Source organism: Chiloscyllium plagiosum, chromosome 9 (assembly GCF_004010195.1).
Source record: "Chiloscyllium plagiosum isolate BGI_BamShark_2017 chromosome 9, ASM401019v2, whole genome shotgun sequence".
NCBI classification, from domain to species: Eukaryota; Metazoa; Chordata; class Chondrichthyes; order Orectolobiformes; family Hemiscylliidae; genus Chiloscyllium; species Chiloscyllium plagiosum.
Window position 1 is genome coordinate 3,609,563 of NC_057718.1, and position 23,007 is coordinate 3,632,569.

General features: G+C 42.1%; 2 protein-coding genes across 2 annotated transcripts in view; one reads left to right on the top strand and one right to left on the bottom strand.

The window, feature by feature from the left end:
* The window catches only part of LOC122552552 (immunoglobulin superfamily member 2-like), a 1,022,215-nt gene that overhangs the window by 926,579 nt on the left and 72,629 nt on the right, over positions 1-23,007 (bottom strand). The gene's annotated exons all lie outside the window — the stretch shown is intronic.
* Positions 1-23,007, top strand: part of LOC122552557 — a 47,090-nt gene that overhangs the window by 15,575 nt on the left and 8,508 nt on the right. The window contains exons 3-4 of the mRNA XM_043695261.1: positions 19,240-19,390; positions 22,206-22,249. Coding sequence (XP_043551196.1) covers positions 19,240-19,390; positions 22,206-22,249 — 195 coding nt within the window. The remainder of the gene's footprint in view (positions 1-19,239; positions 19,391-22,205; positions 22,250-23,007) is intronic.

Here is a 23,007-nt window from a genome sequence, read left to right on the forward strand (position 1 = left end):
TTTGCCTCCTTCCAATCCTCCGTGGAGAGTGAGGAGGCAAAGATCCTCACCAGTGGCTTAGCAACCTCCTTTCTCGCTTCCCAAGCAGCCTAGGATAAATCTGGTCTGGCCCGGCCCTGGGGAATTATCAATCTTAATGTTTGCCAAAATCTCCAGCACATCAACTTCATCAATCTTGATCTTGTCATGCCTGCAACCCAGCTCCTCATTCACAACAAGGTCCCTTTCTGTCGTAAAAACCAAAGCAAAAACTCATTTAGGGCTTCCCCTATCTGCTCAGACTCCACGCACAAGTTCCCTCCGCTATCCCTGATTGGCCATACCTTCTCCCTGATCATTCTCTTCTTTCTCATGTCTGAGAAAAATGCCTTTGGGTTCTCCCTAAGCTTTCCTGCCAAGCCTTTTTTGTGCTGAAAATGTGTTGCTGGAAAAGCGCAGCAGGTCAGGCAGCATCCAAGGAGCAGGAGAATCGACATTTCGGGCATGAGCCCTTCTTCAGGAAGGGCCCTTCTTCGGGCTCAGGCCCGAAACGTCGATTCTCCTGCTCCTTGGATGCTGCCTGACCTGCTGCGCTTTTCCAGCAACACATTTTCAGCTCTGATCTCCAGCATCTGCAGTCCTCACTTTCTCCTCGAAGCCTTTTTTATGCCCCCTCCTGGCTCTCCTCAGTCTAGTTCTGAGCTCCTTTCTAGCCAGCCTGTAATCCTCTAAAGCTGTGTTAGATCCTTGCTACCTCCACCTTACATAAGCTGCCTTCTTCCTTTTGATGAGAAGCTCCTCTGTTCTCATCATCCAAGGTTCCTTAATCTTACCCCTTCTTACCTGTCTCAGAGGAACAAATTTGTGCATCACTCGCAACAACCGCACCTTAAACACATCTGCCCTTTCTGTGGAACAATTGCTCCCAGTCTGTACTTCCCAACTCCTGTCTGATAGCATCATAATTTCCTTTTCCCCAATTAATTATCTTCCCTCGGTAACTGCTCCTTTCCCTCTCCAAGGCTATGCTAAATGTGAGGCAGTTGTGGTCACTGTCACCAAAGTGTTCTCTCATCGTGTGGATAGATGGTGGATAGACTTCAGGCTATCAGGAAATGAGTTACTCGCTGCAGTATCCCTCGTCTTGTAGTCACTGTGTTTATGTGGTGCGTCTAATTTAGTTTCTAGTCAATTGTAACTCCAAGGATTTTGACAGTGGGGGATTCAGTGATGGTAACACCATTGAATGTCAAGGGGTGGTAGTTAGAGATCTCTTCTTGGTGATTGGCACGTGGTAATTGTAGCAATCCTGAGATTACTACCTTTGCGATCCTACTTTTTAATTTAACTCCAAACTCTCTATCAGATTGTGGGACCTCATCCTGTCCTGTTTTTCACTGAGATCATTGGTGCCTATATGCCCTCCAATGGCTGGCTGTTCATCCACCCCTTGTTGAATATTCTGCAGCAGTTCCAAGACATCCTTGACCCTTGGAACAGGGAAACAACATACCATCCCAGACTCTCATTTACAACTGCAGAAACACCTTTCTAATCCTCTTACAATTGAATCCCCAATCACTACAGCCCTGACACTCTTATTCCTGCCCTCCTGTGCAGCAGAGCCAACCACTGTGCCATGAATCCAGCTGCTACCAACTTCCCCTGGTGAGCCACCTCCCCCAACAGTATCCAAAATAGTTATACCTGTTATGGAGGGTATTGATGACAGGACACAACTGCACTGTCATCGAACTCTTCCTCTGTCTAATGGTCACCCAGTCCCTATCTTTCTCAGTAATTTTTATCTGCAGTGTGACCAACTTACTGAACCTGCTATCCACGACTCAGTCAGCATCACAGATGCTTCACAGTGAATCCAGTCGGAGCTCCAGAGCTGTCAAGCGGTCAGGCAGGAGTTGCAGTTGGGCTCACTTTCTGCTCGTGAAGGAGTCAGGGACATCAGAATGGTCTCTGAGTTTCTGCACAGGAGGAGCATGACACGGGTCTTGGATCTCCTGCCATGACTTAACGTTTCAGTCAACAACAGGAGCACAGTGAAGAGAAAATGAAAGAAGAAAAGCTATTCACCAGTCACTCACTTACCTGCTGCTTGTGACTTCACGGGTATATGTCCTTCTGCTTCTCCTTTACCCTCTGGTCTTGAGCAGCTGTAGGTGTTTGCTCCTCCTCCAACTGCCTTACCTCACCGCTGCTCGCCCTCCTCACTGAGGCCCAGTATTGATGTAAGCTTACACTTCAACTCCAGCAGCACTACACCCACAAAGCAGCCCTTCTTAAAATATTCAGTCTGCTAAAGTTGTCTTCCTTTTATTAACTAGGCGAAAGTGAGGACTGCAGATGCTGGAGATTAGAGTGAAGATTAGTGAGTTGCTGGAAAAGCACAGCACGTCCGGCAGCACCTGAGGAGCCCCAGCCCGAAACATTGATTTTCCTGCTCCTCGGATGCTGCCTGACCTGCTGTGCTTTAGCAACAGCACACTAATCTTGACTTCCTTCTATTTACTCCTGGGCAATGACTACGATGACTCCTCCCAGAATCCTTCTCAGCAACATCCTCTGATCAGACTGAACATATTTTCATAGAACATAGAACAGCACAAAACAGGCCCTTTGGCCCACGATGTTCTGCCGAGGTTTAATCCTAATGTAAAATATAATAACTTAACCTACACACCCCTCAACTCACTGCTCTCCATGTGCCTGTCCAGCAGTCGCTTAAATATCCCTAATGACTCTGCTTCCATCACCACCGCTGGAAATGCATTCCATGCATTCACTACTCTCTGCGTAAAGAACCTAACACTGACATCTCCTCTGAGCTTTCCCCTAATATCTTATAACTATGAGTCTTTGAACCTGTCAATCCTGCCTGGGGGAAGAGTCTCTAGCTATTGACTCCATCTATTTCTCTCATTATTTTGTATACCACAATCAGGTCTCCTCTCTTCTTCCTTCTCTCCAGAGAGAAAAGTCCGAGCTTTTTCATTCTTTCTTCATAAGGCAAGTCCAGGCAGCATCCTGGTAAACCTTCTTTGTGCCTTCTCAAAGCTTCTGTATCTTTCCTTTAGTAGGGCAACAAGAACTGGACACAATATTCCAAGTGTGGTCTCACAAGGGACTTGTAGAGCTGGAGCTAAACCTCATGGCTCTCAAACAAGATCCCCCGTTAATGAAAGCCAAAACACCATATAATTTCTTAATAACCAGATCCACTTGGGTAGCAACATTGAGGGATCTATGTACCTGCACACCCAGATCCCTCTGTTCCTCTACACTACCTAGAATTCTGTCTTTAATCCTATAGTCAGCATTCGAGTTTGACCTTCCAAATGCATCACTTCGCATTTATCCAGGTTGAACTCCATCTGCCATTTCTCAGCCCAGCTCTGCATCCTGTCTATGTCATACTGCAGCCTGCAATAGCCCTCGATACTATCAACAACACCTCTAACCTTTGTGTCATCTGCAAATTTACTAACCCACCCCTCAACCTCATCATCCAAGTCATTTATAAAAACTACAAAGAGCAGAGGCCCAAGAACATAGCCCTGCAGGATCCCACTCAACACTGACCTCCAGGCAGAATACTTTCCATCTACAACCACTCTCTGCCTTCTGTCAGGCAGCCAATTCTGAATCCAGATAGCCAAATCTCCCTGCATCCTATACTTCCTGACTTTATGAATAAGCCTACTATGAGGAACCTTATCAAATGCCTTGCTGACGTCCATATACACCACATCCACTGCTCAACCTTCGTTGACCTGTCTTGTCACCTCCTCAAAGATCTCAGTATGAGTTGTAAGGCCTGACCTGCCCCTCACAAAGCCATGCTGACTGCCAAATAGACATAGATCCTATCCCTCAGAATCTTTTCCAAAACTTTGCTGACCACAGACATAAGACTGACTGGTCTGTTAATGCCATGGATTTCCCTCTTACTCTTCTTGAAAAGTGGAACAACATTCGCCTCCTTCCAATCCTCCAGTACGACTCCTGTGGAGAGTGAGGAGGCAAATATCTTTGCTATCGGCTTGGCAACCTCCTTTCTTGCTTCCCAGAGCAGCCTAGGATAAATCTGGTCTGGCCCTGGGGCCTTATCAATCTTAATGTTTTCCAAAATTTCCAGCACATCAACTTCATCAATCTTGATCTGGTCAAGCCTGTATCCCAGCTCCTCAAAGTTCTCATTCACAACAAGGTCCCTTTACTTCGTGAAAACCAAAGCAAAAACTCATTTAGGGCTTCCCCTATCTGCTCAGACTCTACGCACAAGTTCTCTCCGCTATCCCTGATCATTCTCTTATTAATCTCTTTCATCCAAATCATTTGCATATATGATAAGCAACAGAGGTCCCATCACTGATCCTTGCAGAATTCCACTGATCACACACCTCCAGATAGTAAAACACCCAGCCACAGTAGCCTCCTGTCTTCTGTGACCAAGCCAATTTTGTATCCAATGTACCAAGTCACCATGGATCCCATGTGATTTAATCTTCTGCACCTGCCTACCATGAGAGACCTTGTCAACTGCTTTAGTAATGTTCATGTGGACAACACCCACTGTCTGATCCTCATCAGTCATGTTTGTCACTTCTTCAAAAAACACTATCAAATATGTAGACATAACATCCTCCATACAAAGCCATGCTGACTATCCCTAATAAGTCCATACTTTTCCAAATAAGGAAACAAAACTATTAGATAATTCTCTAATTATTTCCCTACCATTGATGTAAAGCTCACCAGCCTATAATTTCCTAGATTATCCCTGTTATCCTTCTTAAACAAACGAACAATATTGACTATTCTCCAGGCTTCTGGGACTTCACATGTAGCGAACAAGGATACAAAGACCTCTTGCAGGCCCATAGCAATTTCCTCTCTTTCCTCCTATCGTATCCTGGGACACTCCCATCAGGCCCTGGGGTGTTTTCGAACAAACTATTTTTCAAACCACCCACCCAGCACCTCCTCCTTTTTGTCAACATGCCTGAGAATATTAAGGACCTCTCCCTGATTTTATCATCATCATGTCCTTCTCCTTTCTGAATATTGATGCAAATTAAGGACCACACTCACTTCCCCTCGCTCCATGCATACATTACCTCCTTTGCCCTTGAGTGACCTTTCCCCTTCATTAGCTACCTTCTTGTTCCCAATTAATGTGTAAAGTACCTTGCGTTTCTCCTTAATCCAATGTGCCAAGGACATTTCATGATCACTCTGCCCTCCCCACCCCACCTTTATTCCACATTTTAGCTCTTTCTTGCTTCTTTTGTATTCCTTCAAGGGCGTTATATGATTTCAATTTCCTAAACCCTACAATTTCAATCACTGGGCTAGGCTCATTCCCAAGTATAAAATCCAGAACTGCTTGGTTACTTGTTGGACCATCTAGATATTGTATCAAGAAAGCCTCCCTGTTTGCAATGAATAAATTCAGCCCCATCGAAATCTCTGGCACCAAAGGAGTCCTCATCAATGCTGTAGACTTTAAAATCACCCACTGAATCAAACCTGCTGCTTTTTAATTGAGAAATACAGCAACAGAGTCATACAGCACAGAAAGAGACACTTTGATTCAACGCATCTCTGCTGACCAGATATCCCAATCTAACATAGACCCATTTGCCAACATTTAGCCCATAACCATCTCAATGAATCCTATTCATACACTCATCCAGATTCCTTTTAAATGTTGTAATTGTACCCACTCCCACTATTTCCTCTGACAGCTCATTCCATATGCATACAACTATCCGCTTGGAAAAGTTACCACTCAGGTCCTCATACCCCTGGGATCCATGCCCCTCATGATTTTATAAACCTCCATACAATCACCCCTCAATCTCCAACTCTCTGAGGAAAAATGTCCCAGCCTATTCAGCCACTCCCTATAGCTCAAACCCTTCAGTACAACTTCTCAAGTTAAACAACATCTTTCATATGGAGAGGCAACAAGAAATTATAGCAATATTCTAAAGGTTGCCTCACCAATGTCTTGTAGTGCCATAACATGACATCCCAACTACTGTACTCAATGTCAAGTGTACCAAATACTTGCTTCACCATCCTCTCTACATGTGAATTCACTTTCAAGAAACTATGAAGCTGCATCCCAAGCTCTTTTTAAAATGACAGCACACAGGGTGAAGTAACTCCACAAAGGCCGGTATCCCATCACCCAGATCGCCTTTATTAAATCATGCAGATTCTTAGACAGAGGTCCAGCTTCCCGCTCTCAGAGTGAGCAGAATCTCTAACACTCCTGTTTATATCTTTCAGCCAGGGCTCTCTGATTGGACCAGGTTAACAGCCCCAATCAGGGAACTCATATTCTGAGATGTCCACCTGGCTGAACTTGTTACAATCACCACATGCTTTCCCTCTATGTCCGGGGATGTAGGCCTGTTCTTTCTCTTTCAACTGAATGGCCTAATTCAAATCTGTTTTGTCATTTCCAGGAATCCTGCTGTTCATGTTGCTTGACCAAATTTTTTTTTTCAGAACACTTAGTTGTGTTAGATAGTTCTGCTGTTTTATCTCTCTTAAAGGCACAGTGCACCCACATCTTCATAACAACCCCCCCCCCCCACCCCGCCGAAGAAAAGCTGAACCATCATAATGAAAAGATGGCTTCACTTTTTTCTCTATTTTTTAAACACATTACCCTAACATGCAATTAACTTTAATTTAAGTTCTTATCTTCTTCCCATATACCTATTCATCTGAACTCTCTCAGTTAAATCCACAATAGCGCAGCTGCATTTACATTCTTTCAACCTGCAACATGTATGATTGTTAAACTACAGATCTGTAAATATGCTCTCAACATGGTCTTCAGGATCTTATGCCACCTTTCTAAAGTTCCCTGAGATTCAGGTTGATAGGCATTGGATTTAAAGTGCTGTATACCGAAGCTATCCATAAATTTCTTAAACGGCCAACAGTAAAATTTGACCCTTGTTCTGACTGAATCTCTCTGGGCAGACCATACCGTGTGAAGAAAACTAATAACTCTCCTACTACCCTTTTTGCTTTGATACTCCATAATGGTATTGCCTCCGGAAATCTGGTAGACACATCCAATATGATTTAAAAATGTGTTGCTGGAAAAGCGCAGTCGGTCAGGCAGCATCAAAGGAACAGGAGAATTGACATTTTGGGCATAAGCCCTTCTTCAGCCCTGATTCCTGAAGAAGGGCTTATGCCCAAAATGTTGATTCTCCTGTTCCTTTGATGTTGCCTGACCGACTGCGCTTTTCCAGCAACACATTTTTGAGCTCTGATCTCCAGCATCTGCAGTCCTCACTTTTTCCACATTCAATATGGTTAACAAGTACTGGTTCCCACTTTTAGTTCTGGGGAGGGAAACTACACAATCAATTTTAACCCACATGAAAGGTTCTTCAAATGTGGGAATTGGCAACAGAGTTGTGGTTTTATGACCGCCTGTGGCACATCTACCATTTGGCATCGATAACACGTACGGCAGAAGTTATCCATATCCCTGTGCATTCCACGCCAATAAAAATGTTTTTGTACTTTAGTCTGAGTCTTTTGAACCCAAGGTAACCTCCTACACGAGGTTCATAACAACTCCCGACTGTACGCTACTGGCAACACAATTTTGGTGCACGTTGGCCCATTTCTCCTCTGCATGAACCTGCCATGGTCTCCATTTCTGTTTTAGGATTTTATCTTTCAGACAATAACCCTTTGGAATATTCTCTGCCTCTTTATAGGTCTTTTATCATGTCATCTTGCCTTTGCAAGTCTCTTTGTCCTTCAAGACTAAACATTTCTGTCTGATGTCACAAAACTAGTCCCTTTTTTCTAAAAGCTGTTCCTTTTCTCAAGGATATTCTGTCCTTGATTTCTTTCAGACGGATAATAAACTAGGCTGGGCACGATCAGTCTGGTTTATTCACACAGGCCAGGAATAGCGGGTAAGGAGGGTACCACATTAATGGACACAGGATCCTCTCAATCTGTAATGCAGAAGGATGAGGAGATATGCATTCCTGAGGGACTATTGCCTGAAAAAGGTACTGGTTACAGGAATTCAAAGGGAGACAAGAAGTGCTCAATTAAAGTGAGCTTAGATTGTCCAGTGAAGAATGAAGAAGTCATGGTAGGAGTACTGGACAAACTCTTAGCTCCAGGAATACAATTTGTCCTTGCAAATGATATAGCTGATTCACCAGTCAGCATGCTGTCTACTGTAGTTGAAAAGCCAGTGGAGACACAGGCAGCTGAAGACATGGAGAATGTTCATCCAGGAATTTTCTCTAATTGTGTGACCACAAGATCACAGAGACACAAGGTGAAGCAGGGGAGATCAAAAGGCACAGATAAGGAGGCTGACATAGTTTTATCAGAAACTTTCTTCAATCAGATAAGTGGAACAGAGAAGGAGCAATAGGTAAATATGCAAGTATTGTTATCTCTGTAAAACTGATTGAATTACAGCAGAAAGATGAAGAGTTGAAACAGTTATATTAAAAGGCATTTACACAGATGGAAAGTGAATTCATTCCTGTGTGTTGTTACTTCACAAATGATGTCTTATTGAGGAAATGGAGAATGTCACACATTCAAGCAGGTGAGAAATGGGCAGAGATTCATCAAATTGTTTTGCCAGTAGTGTATAGAAAGGAGGTGCTGCAAGTGACACATGAGCTACCACTTGGAGGTCATTTACAGGTGAGGTAAGCACAGGCTAAAATACAAAGTATACTGACCTGGACTATACAAAGATGTAGTTGAATTTTGCCAGATGTGTCATACATGTCAGCTAATAGGAAAACCACAGGCAGTAATAAAATTTGCACCTTTAATACCCATTCCAGTATTTGATGAACCTTTCACAAGAGTCTTGAGTGATTGCATAGATCTCCTACTTCAACCGTAAAGTGAGAATAAGTATTTATTAACAATAATGGATATGTCAACTGGATTCCCAGAGGCAATCCCAGTATGCAGCAACACAGCCAGAAGGGTTAGAGAAGAATTACTTATTTCTTTTTACAGGATATGGACTACAAATAGAAATGCAGTCAGATTAACAGCCTGGATAACTTGGGAATAAAGCAATTCAAATCTACTGTGTACCATTGGGAATCACAGGGAGCACCAGAGAGATGGCATCAAATACTAAGGACCATGTTGAGGGCTTATGGTCAGGATTATCCATATGATTGCAATAAGGGAATTCCGTTTGTACTTTTTGCGATCAGAGGTGCACCAAATGAATCGACCAAATTCAGTCCATTTTAATTAATTTTTGGACATGAAGTACAAGGACTGTTAAAATTGATTAAGGAGAAATTAATAAGTCAGAATTCAGAGACCACCCATTTGGACTACATGTCAAATTTTAGAGAACGATTAAATAGAGATGGAGAGTTGGCTGGACAGCATTTAAAAGTATCACAGCATACAATGAAACAAGAAGAGGATAAGAAATCACAAATTCACAATTTTGCAATTGGGAATAAGGTATTGGTGTTACTTCTAATAGCAGGTGAGCCTTAAAAAGCAAGGTTTATAGGACTATATCAGATCGGGAGGAAATTGAGTGAGGTGAATGACTTGATAACAGCTCCAGTCAGGAAGAAATCTCAGAGTATGTCACGCGAATATGCTCAAAAGGTATTTTGATAGGGAAGGAAAGCAAGAGGAGAAGGTGTTAATGATTACAGCACTGAAGGAAGAAGCAAGTTCAAAGTATTCTGATTTGGGCATTCCTCAAATCAAATTGGACAATGAGAAATTGTCAAAATTGGGATAAAATTATTGAGTTATCTTACAAAAAGAAATCAAAAAGGCCTCAAAGAGTTATACCTATCACATAGGGAAATATGCGGAAATAAACTGGGAAGTACTAACCTAATTGTGCATGATGTAGAGATAGGAGATGCTGTCCCTTTTAAGCAACATCCTTATTGGCATAACCTTCGAAAGTTGGCGCAGGTTCAGAAGGAGATAGAGCGCATGCTCCAAGATGGCACAATTGAAGTGAGTTACAGTGACTGGAGCACTCCTAAACTCATGGTGCCAAAACCAGATACTACCAAATGGTTTTGTGTGGACTATCACAAAGTCAACATCGTTACAAAGACTGATGCAATTCCAATTTCATGGTTGGAGGACTGTATCAAAAAAGTGGAACAAACAACTTACATTTCTCAGTTAGACTTGCTCAGAGGCTAATGGCAAGTACATCCATCAGAGAGAGTAAAGGCCATTTTGATTTTCATAATACCAAATGAACTATATCAGTTGGCATGAAAAACGTTCCAGGCACAATTCAGAAACTGGCTATTAAGGTTATTGCTGGTGATTTTTAGACACTCATGGAAAGAACATTTTAGCATTTATCAGATTTGTTTGATCAACTTCGAAAGGCAGGCTTGGTGGTAAATCTAGCTAAAAGTGCATTTGATACTCAAATGAGAGACAGAGGCTTTTGGTGGTGGGTGTACCGTGGCCTGAATTTGCATGTAGTTGTGCACGTTTGCATGTTTAAAGTCAGCATAGTGTATATGAGTGTTTAGACTACTAACCAGGTTTTAAAGGGTTAAAAATGAAGCTATCTTGTGGTGTGGATGGTCCTTTTTTTTTAAGGAGGGAGAGGTCACAAAGGTAGTCCCTTTTTCTAAAAGCTGTTTCTTTTCTCAAGGATACTATGTCCTTGTTTTTTTTTCAGAGGGATAATAAACTAGGCCAGGTTATGATCAGTTTGGTTTGGTACAGAGATGAAAAGGATTTTGAAAGGCCTTTTGTTTATTTGTGAACAAATGAGACCTCAGCCAAAGTGGTCATGTTTTAGAAGTGACCTGTATAATGAAAGGGGAGTGGTCATCTCTCTAGCTGAGCGGTTTAATTTAGTCCTGAACTGGTTGCGGGTTCAACAGTCTGCTGTGAGGAAATTCTCTCTCTTCTTCTGCCCTTCAACGTCAACCTGTAAGCATGTATTCCATTTATACTGATTTTTAAAGGGAGTTATTGGGACTGTTGTGTATATTTGGAACAGCATACTTAAGTCTAGTTTGGATACATTGAGTTCTGTAAGGGTTCTTTATTCTGTTCTTTGTGTTTCATTGTATAATTTTGTGAATAAATTATTGTCTGTTTTACAATCTAGCAGTCAACCTCGTTAATTTACTCCAGGTAATTTTCATTTACTGAAACACATTGTGAAGTTATGGTCTGGGCTGCCTGCTTAAGACTGTTTTGAGTGGTCTAGCCTAGTCCATAACGCTGACCGTCTGTCTGTTCAAGTTTTTCCTGCACCATAACATCAAACAGGGTGTACTCTCAGTGAACCTCAACTCTTTCATCTTTCTCTTTACTTTCTATTTCATGCTGTGACTTATGATAGTGGGATCTGGTTACCACACAGTCTGCGAAAATATCAGGATATTTCTGTTTTAACTCCTCAGTGTCTTGGTCCTCCTTGGGCTTCTCCACAACAACGGGTGTTGCTCCCACCTTGGATCCTGCCAAATCATTCCTAAGAACAAACTGAATTTCTGGAACTGACGCTCTGTCAATCATTACTACTATAACTTCCCCAGTCTTAAGATGGCACTCCAACCTGATCTTACATAGGGGAATGCTAAATCTCTGTCCATCTATCCTACAAATTTCCATACTCTCAGGTAACAGATCAGGAAGAGTGTATCTTCACTAATGTTTTACTATCAGCGACTGGTTAGATCCTGCATCTCTCAAAATTATACCATTTTGCCCTTCTTCCCTGTTCTTTCTAAGTAAACTTTACCCACAGAGGCAAATTCTTTATGGACATCAGGAACTAACTCCATACCCAGCCCCGGCCTAGGCTGTGCACTCTCCTGCAGCTCCTCGGCTCTTCTTGAGGTGTCCTTTACTAATTTCACTAAGGCCACTGGCTTAGCTTCCTTTACCGCATCTTTTCCCACATTGCCTTTCTTTAACAACCTGATTCCTGATGAAGGGCTTTTGCCCGAAATGTCGACTTTCCTGCTCTTCGGATGCTGCCTGAACTGCTTTGCTTTTCCAGCACCACTCTAATCTTGAGTCTGGTTTCCAGCATCTGCAACCCTTGTTTTTACCTTCCTTTAACGACTAGCACTGTGACTTTACGTGTCCCACCTAACCACAGTGGAAACACCTGAGACCTTTCACCTCCTTTCCACCCTCTTGGGCTTCTTTTTTATCCTGTGGCAAATTCTTACCTGTGCTCTCTACTCTTGGTTTCGTAGTGTAGGATCTCCCCTTCTCCCAACTTCTATTGCTCACAGGATGAAATTCTGGCTGGAAACTTGTCTTATGCACCAATATGTACTCATCTGCTAATTCTGCTACCCTTCTCACTTTCTGAACTTTCTGTTCCTCCATGTGAATTCTTACAATCTCTGGAAGTGAGTTTTAGAGCCTCAAAGATCTTATCTATTTTCAAAGCATGCTCCCATTGATCAAAATGACTATGTTTAATTCTTTCAAACTCAGCATAAGTCTGACCTGGTTCCTTCTTTATGTTTCCAAACCGCTGTCTTTATGCTTCTGGTACCAATTCACAAGCAATTAAAATAACCTATTTCACCTCTTCATAATCTCTTGTTCCCTCATCTGACAGCACAGCAAATACCTCACGAGCTCTGCTTACCAGTTTAGTTTGAGCTAACATGACCCAAATATCCTCGGACCACTCCATCTGCCTAGCCAATGTTTCAAATGAAATAAAGAAAGCTTCAACATCTTTCTCTTCAAAATGTGGCAGTTTTGACATATTTATATGCATAAACCACTACTTTCTATTTTAATCTCCATCCTGTTAACTTGACTTTGCTGATTAAGTCGCAATTCTCAAGTTCAAATCTCCCTCTTTCTCTCTCTCTTTTCCTCACCCTTTCTTCTTTCTCTCTTTGCTCAGCTAAGAACCTTCTCTCTCTCTTTTCTCTCTCTCTCCCTCTCTTCTCTCTTTCTCTCTTCCTCTTTCTTTCCTCTCTTGCTCTTTGTTTATCTTCTAACTCCATTTTCCTCAATTGTAATTCGAGTTTTTCTACCTCGACTGCACTTGTCTGTTTCTCTGAAACACCTAAGTGTTGAGTAACTCCTTTACAATTTCAGCTTTACTTTTGTGAAATATATACATATAAATGACAAGGTTGAAAATGTAGATGGGTAGTTTAGTAAGGTTACAGATGATACAAAGATCTGCAGTTATGGATTGTCAAAGGATACAGTGGGTTATCGATCAATTGCAGAAAAAGTCAGAGAAATGGCCGATGGAGTTTAATCCGTGTAAGTGTGAGGTGCTGCACTTTAGGAGATCAAATGTTCAGAAAAATTATACAATTAATGGCAAGTCCCTGAATAGCATTGATGTACAGAGGGATCTTGGATTTCAAGTTCATAGCTCCCTGAAAGTGGTCATGCACACAGAGGGTGGTAAAGAAGGTGTATGTAATTCTTGCCATTATTGGTTCGAGCATTGAGTACAAGAGTCAAGATGTCCTGTTGCAGCTTTTTAAGAGTTTGATTTGGCCACACTTCAATTCTGGTTGGCACATTATAGGTATGGAGGATTTGGAGTAGGTGCAGAAGAGTTTTACCAGGTTTGCCCTGCTTGATTTAGAGAGCATAAGCTTGCATTGGCCAGGAGCAGCTGGTAAAGAGGTTAAGATTTTAAGAGATACAGGACCTTCTCAATCTGTGATGCTGAAAGGTGAGGATATATGTACTTCTGTAGGACTGTTGCCAGAATAGGTGCGAGCACCAGGAATTCAAGATGAGAGAAGTGCTCAATTATGTAAAATGAGCTTAGATTGCCCAGTGAAGAAAAGAAAAGTCATGGTCGGAGTACTGGACAAACTCGCAGCTCTCGGAATACAATCTGTCCTTGCTAATGATATAGCTAGTTCACAGGTAGACATTCTGCCTATGGTGATTGGACAGCCAGTAGAAACTCAGGCAACTGAACGACTGCAGGACACATATCCTGGGATTTTTCCTGACTGTGTGGAAATGAGGTCACAAAGTCACCAGAAGAAAAATAGAGAGCAAAGCGTACTAATAAGAAAGTTGAAGTGGACTTAGCAGGTACCCTGTCTGTTCAGATGGTTGAGACAAACCAGGAACAGATAGATGACAAAGCAGACATCTTTAGCTCAGATAAATTAACTGAGGTACTGTAGAAAGATGAAGAATTACAGCAATTGTATCAAAAGGCATACACAGAAAAAGAATCTAAATGTATCCCTGAATGTTATTAACTGAAAGAAATGCATTTAACGAGGATATGGAGACCATCATATGTCCAGGCAGATGAAAAATGGGCAGAGGTTCCTCAAGTTGTTTTGCCAGTGGGTTATCTGACCTGGTCCATAACAAGCAGGACCTCTGACATTCGTGTTCTTATCTGTCAGCCAGGGCTCCCTGACTGGAATAGGTTAAACAGCCCCAATCAGGGAACTCATGTTCTATGACATCTATCTGGCTGACCACATTACAGTAACTACAAAGAAACAATGATATATTCCAAGACAGGATAATGAGTGATTTGGAGGGAAACTTGCAGTGGGTAGCATTCTTATATATCTGCTGCCCTTGTCCTTCTCAATGGCAGTGAAGATGAGTTTTGAACCTGCAGCAGAAAAAAATGGTGCCTCCAAAATGTTGATCAGATTCTGACAAGAGTTGAGAAATATTATTTAACACACTTTTTATTTAATCATTTCTGTTTATTGACTATTTTTATCTGAATTAGTCACAGATGCATCTCAATTGTTCAGTGTGTTTGCAGACAGAATGGAGGTGTTCTGAGAAGTGGTCACCTAGTCTGTGTTTCATTTCCCAAATGAAGAGGAGACTACATTGTGAGCAGTGAATACAGTTTGTCTCATCACAGAGGGTGGAAAGGAGGTGAAAGGTCTCAGGTGTTTCCACTGTGGTTAGGCGGGACACGTAAAGTCACAGTGCTAGTCGTTAAAGAAAGGTAAAAACAAGGACTGCAGATGCTGGAAACCAGACTCAAGATTAGAGTGGTGCTGGAAAAGCACAGCAGTTCAGGCAGCATCCGAGAAGCAGGAAAGTCGACATTTCGGGCAAAAGCCCTTCATCAGGAATCAGGTTGTTAAAGAAAGGCAATGTGGGGAAAGATACGTAAAGGAAGCTAAGCCAGTGGCCTTAGTGAAATTAGTAAAGGAGAATGTGTTAAATTCCTCTGGTAAAGAGAAAGCAGAGAGCTCAATATAAATATCGAACAATTCTCAGCTTTTACTCACAGATTGAATCAACTTTTTCTCCTCTTGGACCGGTTCCTCAATCTCAAACTCTTTCTCTTCTCTCTGCCTTTCTGCTTCACCATCTCGTTTGTTCTCAGTAATGCATTTAACATTCTCTTGTCTCTGTCTGGTTTTGTTTCATTCATAATTGGCATGGGTTCATCACTGGCTGGGCTGGTACTTGTTCATTGTGAATGGCCCTTGAGAAGAAATGGCTTCTCTGCTACAGGAAGCAGCTGAGGACAAAACATTGAATGTTTTCAAGGAAGATTTCGATATAGTTCTGAGGGCTAAAGAGTTCAAAGGGTAAGGGGAGAACGTGGGAACAAGGGACTGAGTTGGATGATCAGCCATGATTATGTTGAAATGCAGTGCAGACACAATGGGCTGAATGACCTCATCCTGGTCCTAGTTTGAATGTTTTGAGAAGGTGATGGTGATCTGCCTTCCTGAGCTGTTGTGATTCCCTTGGTGTTGTGACATCTGATCCACTGACACTGAAGGAACGATGATGTAGTGTGATCTCATGTAAAAGTCGACCCCCTATTTTTCATCCAAAAGTCTGGAATTTTCCATATATCTCATGTAAAACTCCACCCTGGTTCTTCACAGTTAACAGATCAACATTTATGAGCCAGTGTGCCTGCCCGTTACACTCCACTCCAGCTTTCCAGTCTGCTGGCTATGCCATTCCGTTCTGGGCTTTCCAGTCCACCAGCCGCCACGCTTCAATCAGATTTTCCGAATTACTGTAATTCTTGAGTTTTTTTCTTTATTCTTTTGGACGTTAATTTTTCTTCTGCCAACTATATGGTATGAATTTTGAAGGACATGAATTTCAGCCCCTCAAATGTAGTATCCCTGTAATAGTCAATCCCATAAATTTAACCATAAAAAGTAGTCAAAAAAATTCAACTGATACATGAGTATATCTGGTATGTATAGTCCTACATGCACTTTATGGTACTGGGAACTGAAATATGGTACGACAGTACCATTCTTCTATAGCAGGCAGAATGGAGACAGTTATTTTGTAGATAAATATTCAATAATGGCTATAATTCCTTTTTCGTTTTGTTGTATATTATTTTATAAAGCGATCTGGCTCTTGTTTGTCCATTTTTTGACTCATACTAAGCATGAATTTCATCCACTCAAACGCAATACTCGTGGAATAGTCAGCCCCCTAATTTCAACTTTAAAAAATTGTATAAAATGTTCCATGTTTACACAAGTTCTATATGGTATTTCCAAGTCAGGATAGTGAGTGCCCAGGAGGGGAACCTGAAAGAGATGTTGTCCCATGTACCCGCTGCCTTTGTCCTTTTAGATGGGAGAGGTTGTGTGTTCAGAAACTGCTGTTGGAGAAGCTTTGCTGAGTTACTGAATGGCAACTTGTGGATAGTACCCACTGTCCATGAGTGTAAAAGGGAGTGAATGTTGAAGGTGTTAGTTGTTGTGCCATCCAGTGGGCTGCTTTGTCGTGGATGGCATATAGCTTCTTGAGTGTTGTTGGAGCTGCACCCATCCAGGCAAGTTGTTCCACCATCCTCCTGATTTCTGCTTTGTTGATAGATGGTAGGCAGGCTGTGGGAGGCAGAGTGTGAGCTACTCACCTTGGCCTGCTCTTGTAGACACTATTTATTACATTGTTCCAGTTAATAGATGAGTCAATGGGAACTCCCAGGATGTAGTTCATCAGGGAATTGTCTTCCATTTTTCTGATGGGATGTGGGCATCGCTGGCAAGGCCAGCATTTGTTCCTCATCCCTTATTGCCCTCAAACTGTGTCACTTGCCTGTTCATTTCAGAGGGCAGTAAGAACAAACCACATTGCTGTGGGTCTGGAGTCACATGTGGGCCAGACCAGGAAAGGACGGCAGATTTCCTTCCCTGAAAGACATTAGTTAACCAGATGGGTTTTTACAACAATTGATGGGAACATCAGGAATTAAGGTGATATGTTTCCAGCTCTCAGTTAGCCTGGAATTGTTGTGTATTACTGTGTTACAACTCTTTTGTGAGCAAATTCAATAAAGAAGCAAACAGTTGGTGCCTTGTTTGGAGACGCTGTTGCCAATGAGAGGTCTGGGTCGCAAAAAGGGTGACTCCGTAATTATCTAACGCTGTGTTCACACAGAGAAGGGTTCAGTGCCAAGGCTGCACATAGGAGCTCAACATTAATCCATCAGCCTGTATTTATCTTTAATTTGAGAATTTAACAGAATACAAAAGGATTTATTTAATTGAAATTTGCTGTATTTCACAGACATTTGCTCCCATGAGTCAGTTCCACATTAAAACTGGATATGTTTCTCAGCGTCATTTAAACTAAAGATTAAACAGGGCTCATTAAGATGTGAGTAATTTATCCGGGAAATTTCAAACTCTCAGCTCTCGAGTCTTTGGGCCGTCATTTCCCACAACCCCCTGAAGCTCCTGTTCTGCACAATGACACTCCCATCTCTACCTCTGATGTCCTTGCCTTGAGTTAAACCCTTCCTCACCCCCACCCTGGTTACTCCCCTTCTTATGACCCTCATTCATTCCCTTAGTCCAAGAGACACAGACAGTGGCACATAGGAATAGGAGTAGATTCAGCCCATCCAGTCTGCACCGACTCTTCAAATGAGCAGCATTCCTGACTGCCAATGTCCTGCTCTCTCCCTACACCCTGCACACTGTTTGGATACAGAATTGGATGGAGCAATAGTGAATCAGAGAGGGTGTGCTCAGGGACCACCCATTGCAGGCTGTTTGAAACTTTCAGCTTTTTTCTTTCAGTTTTCAGTGAGAATGAAACTTTTTAAATGGCTGCTGAATCTCTTTCAATCAGTCAGCCGTGAGCATTGTGAAATTCTCCCCTTGATAGTTTATTCACAAAATGAATCACAGCAGCAAATTGGAAAGCATTCAGTGATTGATATGTTTCAAATCATTCCCCCTCAAATTGCAAACAGCAATATCCACACAGGAAGCTTCAGTTTATCCTCTGCAAATTGACATTTAACCAAGAGGAGATTCCATAAAATGTTACAAATCCAGTTACATTATGTTTTTCTTTTCAATATGAGCAGATCCATTGGCTGATCCAGTCCTTATTCAGGATCAAGTGGTCAGCAAGGTAGCAGAGGGTGAAACTGTTGAGTTCCAGTGTGGCATGTACAATGCCAGTGTGATTGACACTGATGTCCACTGGCACTACCAGCAACCTGGCAGCAACAGGGAGTGGGTGATAAGCCACTTTGTGAATGGCACCCTCACCAAGACCCAGGGTTTCCCCGATCTTGTTCAGCTTTCCAGGAACGTCAGCAGGAACAGTTACGTTCTGAGCCTTGTCAATATGACTCTCAATGATACTGCTGTGTATAGTGTGGAGCTACATCTATGGAGCAGGGAGCCAGCTCATTGTAACTGGTAAGTCAATGTGAGTGAACACTGGTGTGAACAGGGAAGGGAGCACCCGGCTGCTGTGCTTCATCAGTGGAAGGGCAGGTATTCCCAAGGCAGTATGAGGAGTGTCGTGGAGGAGAACTTGCAGGAGGTGGTCTTCCTATGTATCTGCTGCCTTTGTCCTTCTAGATGGAGGAGGTCGTGGGTTTGGAAGGTGTGTCTGAGGATGTTTGTTGAATTTCTGCAGTGTATCTTATAGATAGTGCACAGCAGGGAGTCAGTGGTGGTGGGACTACATGCTTGTGACTGTGGTGACTAATACTGCCAGTTGCTTTGTCCTGGATGATGTTATGTTTCTTGAGTGTTTTTGGAGCTGCACTCATCCAGGCTTGTGGGGAGTATTCCATCACACTCCTGATTTGTCTCTTGTAGATTGTGGACAGGCTTTGGGGAGTCAGGAGGGAAGTTACTATGCTGGAGAAATCAAAATTAATGTTATTGACAATCTTAGAAATTACTCAGACTGAAGTGACTGTGTGTGTAACATTCTAATATATTACAGAAAAGTCTTCCTATGGTATTCCCTGGACTTCAGATTCCAATTTAATCATTGGCACCATTCTGGGCTTCGCTGTCTTGATCTGCATTGTCCTGCTCACATTTTTCCTTCAGAAACAAAAGCTGTGCTCATCAGTAAAGGACTCTACACAAGGGTAAATCCCATTTCATCTTGGGTTTGATTCTGTCACTGTAGTTATTGTTTTTGATATTGGGGGGTGATTAGCATTCCCACTGCAGCATACAGATCCATTGTAAATGGTGGGTCAGTGACTGTCGAGACCATGCCATACATCCAGATGCCCATTCAATTCCAGTTTGCTCCATCTCTGCTATCACATGTCCTCCAGTGTTAGGTCACAGGTATCTGCTGGTGACAGTCAGAAAGCTTTAAATGTGTCAAGCATTAGACATCACCTGCAGGATCCCCAGTATGTACTGGATCATTACCTACCGAACCCAGTGTCAGGGTCTGCACAGGTGCTTGGAACTCACTGGCAGCACAGTATCTCCTGCTGGGATGACCAAGTGAGTGTTCAATCACTCAGCCCAATAACCCATGCTGGCTTTTCACTTCCACATCAGCAAAAAGTCCAAATCACATTTTCCTGTCCTGCTCCCCCATCCATTCAATCCCCTTTATCCTCACACGCCTCTCCAATTGAATCCTGAATGTTGACATTGATCCTCCACCTGCCATTAATCTGGAGTGACACCTAAAGCCTCCCCACCCTCTGGGTTAAGGGATTTCCTGAGCGTCTGGACTCGATCTTTTCTGGTGTATTTTGTATCCATGATCCCTCATTCTTCACCCCCTCAATAGTTGGTTTCCATCTCATTAATTGTCCCTATAAAGGATTTTAAATACATCGATTATGGACATAAAGCCTGGATTCTTCCAATGATATAAAGACCTTCTGAAGTGTTTCGTTGCAATTCCATTTGCTGTACTGGGCAGCATCTCAGTGAGTTGTTGACCAAAAGGAATAAGAACAGGAGTAGGCCATTTAATCCCTAAAGCCTGCTGTGCCATCCAAAAGGATAATGGTTGATCCAATATTCCTCTCATCCACTCTCCTGCTTTCCTCTATAACCCTTGAATCCCCAACTGATCAAGATTTCCATCTCAAAAGTTCAAAGACTCTGCCCCCACAGCTCTCTATGGCAAGAAGTTCCAAAGATTCACAATACTCTGAGAGAAGAAATTCCTCCTCATCTCAGTCTTTAATTGCTGTCCCATTATTCTGAGACTATGTCCTCTGGTCCTAGACTCTCCCATAAGGGAAAACATTCTCTCAGCATTAACTCTGTCAAGCCCCTTAAGAATCTTTAAAATGCAATCACCTCTCATTCCTCTCGTCCCCAGTGAGTAGAGTCCCAACTAGTTCAGCCTTTGCTCATAAGACAATCCCTTCACACCAGGGATCATCCTTATCAACCTTTTCTGAATTGCCTTTATTAAATAATATCTTTTATTAAAAATGGCAATCCTGTTGACTGTACTTCAGATATGGAGGTCACTATCTCAGTCTTCACAGCTTCATAACCTTAAAGAGGAGAGCTCTGTCAGTGTCTGGAGGCTGATGGAATGTTCACTTTGAGTAAAGGATACATATACCCAGAGGATCTTAACTAACATTCAAAAGATAAAGAATATTCACTTGATGTTGAAATTATAAACGCTGACTTTGTGAAAATTGTTTGAATCTAGCAATGAGTGTAAATCCAATGGGAATTTAGAGTATTATCCATCTATACAGAGCCCAGTGTAACACTGTATCCAGTTGAGTCTAGCTGCTGTTTATCCATAATCCTCCAGCACAGGCTACAGAGTCCTCTTACTGAGAAAAGACACCCAAACTGAATTAAAATGTGGCATCCATATCAGTATCTGCTCTGTCTCCAAATATGGCAGTTATTTTCATATTCACCCGTGGAAATTAGGCATCAGTGGCTGGCCCCAGCGTTTATTCCCCTGGAGAAGGTGGTAGTGAGCTGCCTTCTTGAACCGCTGCAGTCCAGTGCACACGCTATATTTGTTGTGTTCCAACTGAAAGATTCAAGTCTCCGATCATCAGCTCCTAACATGAGCTGCAGGACGGGGTCTTGATTGGGAGCCAGAGACTCGTGATTTCACCTTGTCCCCAGTCCAAGCCTCTTTTGTCCATTCCTCCCTGCTGGAATATTCTTTCTGAACCTCTGGGATAAGAGAGGTAAAAGTCAATTCCATCTCTAAACATTTTTCTAAATGATTGGTTTATTGATGTTAAAACACAAACAGCTTACACATGAATAGAGTTGAAACTTATGTAAACCAGAAACTAACGTCCGCTATTTTTCTGAAAGCCTGAGGGTTAATCCTTCCTCACTCTCAATTTTTAGCTGGTTCTTCTTCCATTGTAGAGAAGTCGCTGGTAAATGATTGGGTTCATTGTTATTTTTCAATCTGTTCTGATTCCTCTCTTGGGCAGTTGGGACTTGAACCCAAATGACTGTCTCAGAGAGAAAGATACTGCCCCTTAAGAGAGAGAGACCCCTTAACAATCAAAGCTGGACTCAAACCAGAAACCTTCTGATCACATCACAAGCCAGAGCAAAGTCACAAATCCGCTGATGGCTTGCTCCAGCTCCATTTGAACATTAGTGCAGCACATTTCTTGAAGAAATCTCTCCCTTCCACATTCGAAAACAACAACAACTTGGCCAAGTTTCCCAGCATGCCCTCTGTTTTGGTCAAATTCTCTCCTTTGTTGTTCACATAAATTCTGCTCTTTTTAGAAAAAGATCCAAGCTTCTAGATTATCCTTTTCATCTTTAAACTGGTCTCGAAAGTCCATGGTGAAAAGTGTAAAATCCATCATCCCCGAGATTGTGAAGATGACAGTGTTGTTCTGTAGTAAATGTGCAATAAATCGAATGTGTTGTTCTGTAGTAAATGCGCAATAAATCGAATGTGTTGTATTTATTTAGGAGCCCTGTTGAAGACCAGAACATTGTGCATACAACAGTCAATGGTAAGCAAACTAATTCCATCATTATTGCAACATTGGGCAGGAATTACTCTGTTCCAAATCTCTATTTAACACAGTTAGATTCCTGATGTCATTGATAAGGTCATGGATGAAGCAGCTCATTTGTCGGATTGACAAAACTTACCATCATGGTCACTCACTGGGACATATTCACATGAGGCTGCAGATGTTCTTTCACAATCAAAATTACTCTTATTACACAAAAGAGAGAAAAAAAGACACACCACGTTGTGTGCATATATTTATTACAGTGAGAAGAACCTTGACACACTCATTAAACAATGCTCACCCACATTCCCATCACTATCCATTACAGAGGCACAAGTCTGGAGAAAGTATACTTCAATCTCAACTCTGTATTTTCCCAATGTCCTGATTCCTGTCCATTTCTCTGTCTTGAACTCCATAACAATTCCATGTTTTTTCTCTGAATCCAAATGCATGAATCAATCGATGTTCTAATGTCTCAACATTTTCAATTTGAACAAGCTGAAGGTTTCTGTCCCAAATTCTCCCTGTTTGGAGAAGTTCACAAATGGGAAAAACATTGCTGCTGTGGTGACTGGTTTCTTCTCCATTGAAAACTCGAGCTAGGAGAGAAACTCAAACTTCATCCTGAATTCAACTCTTAGTCGTTTTCAACTTAAACTTTGTGTTTATCAAACTGAACTCAAAACAAAACATTTACACTGTCTGTCATAAACCCAGAAGTATAGCTATTATTTATTTAACATTCCAGA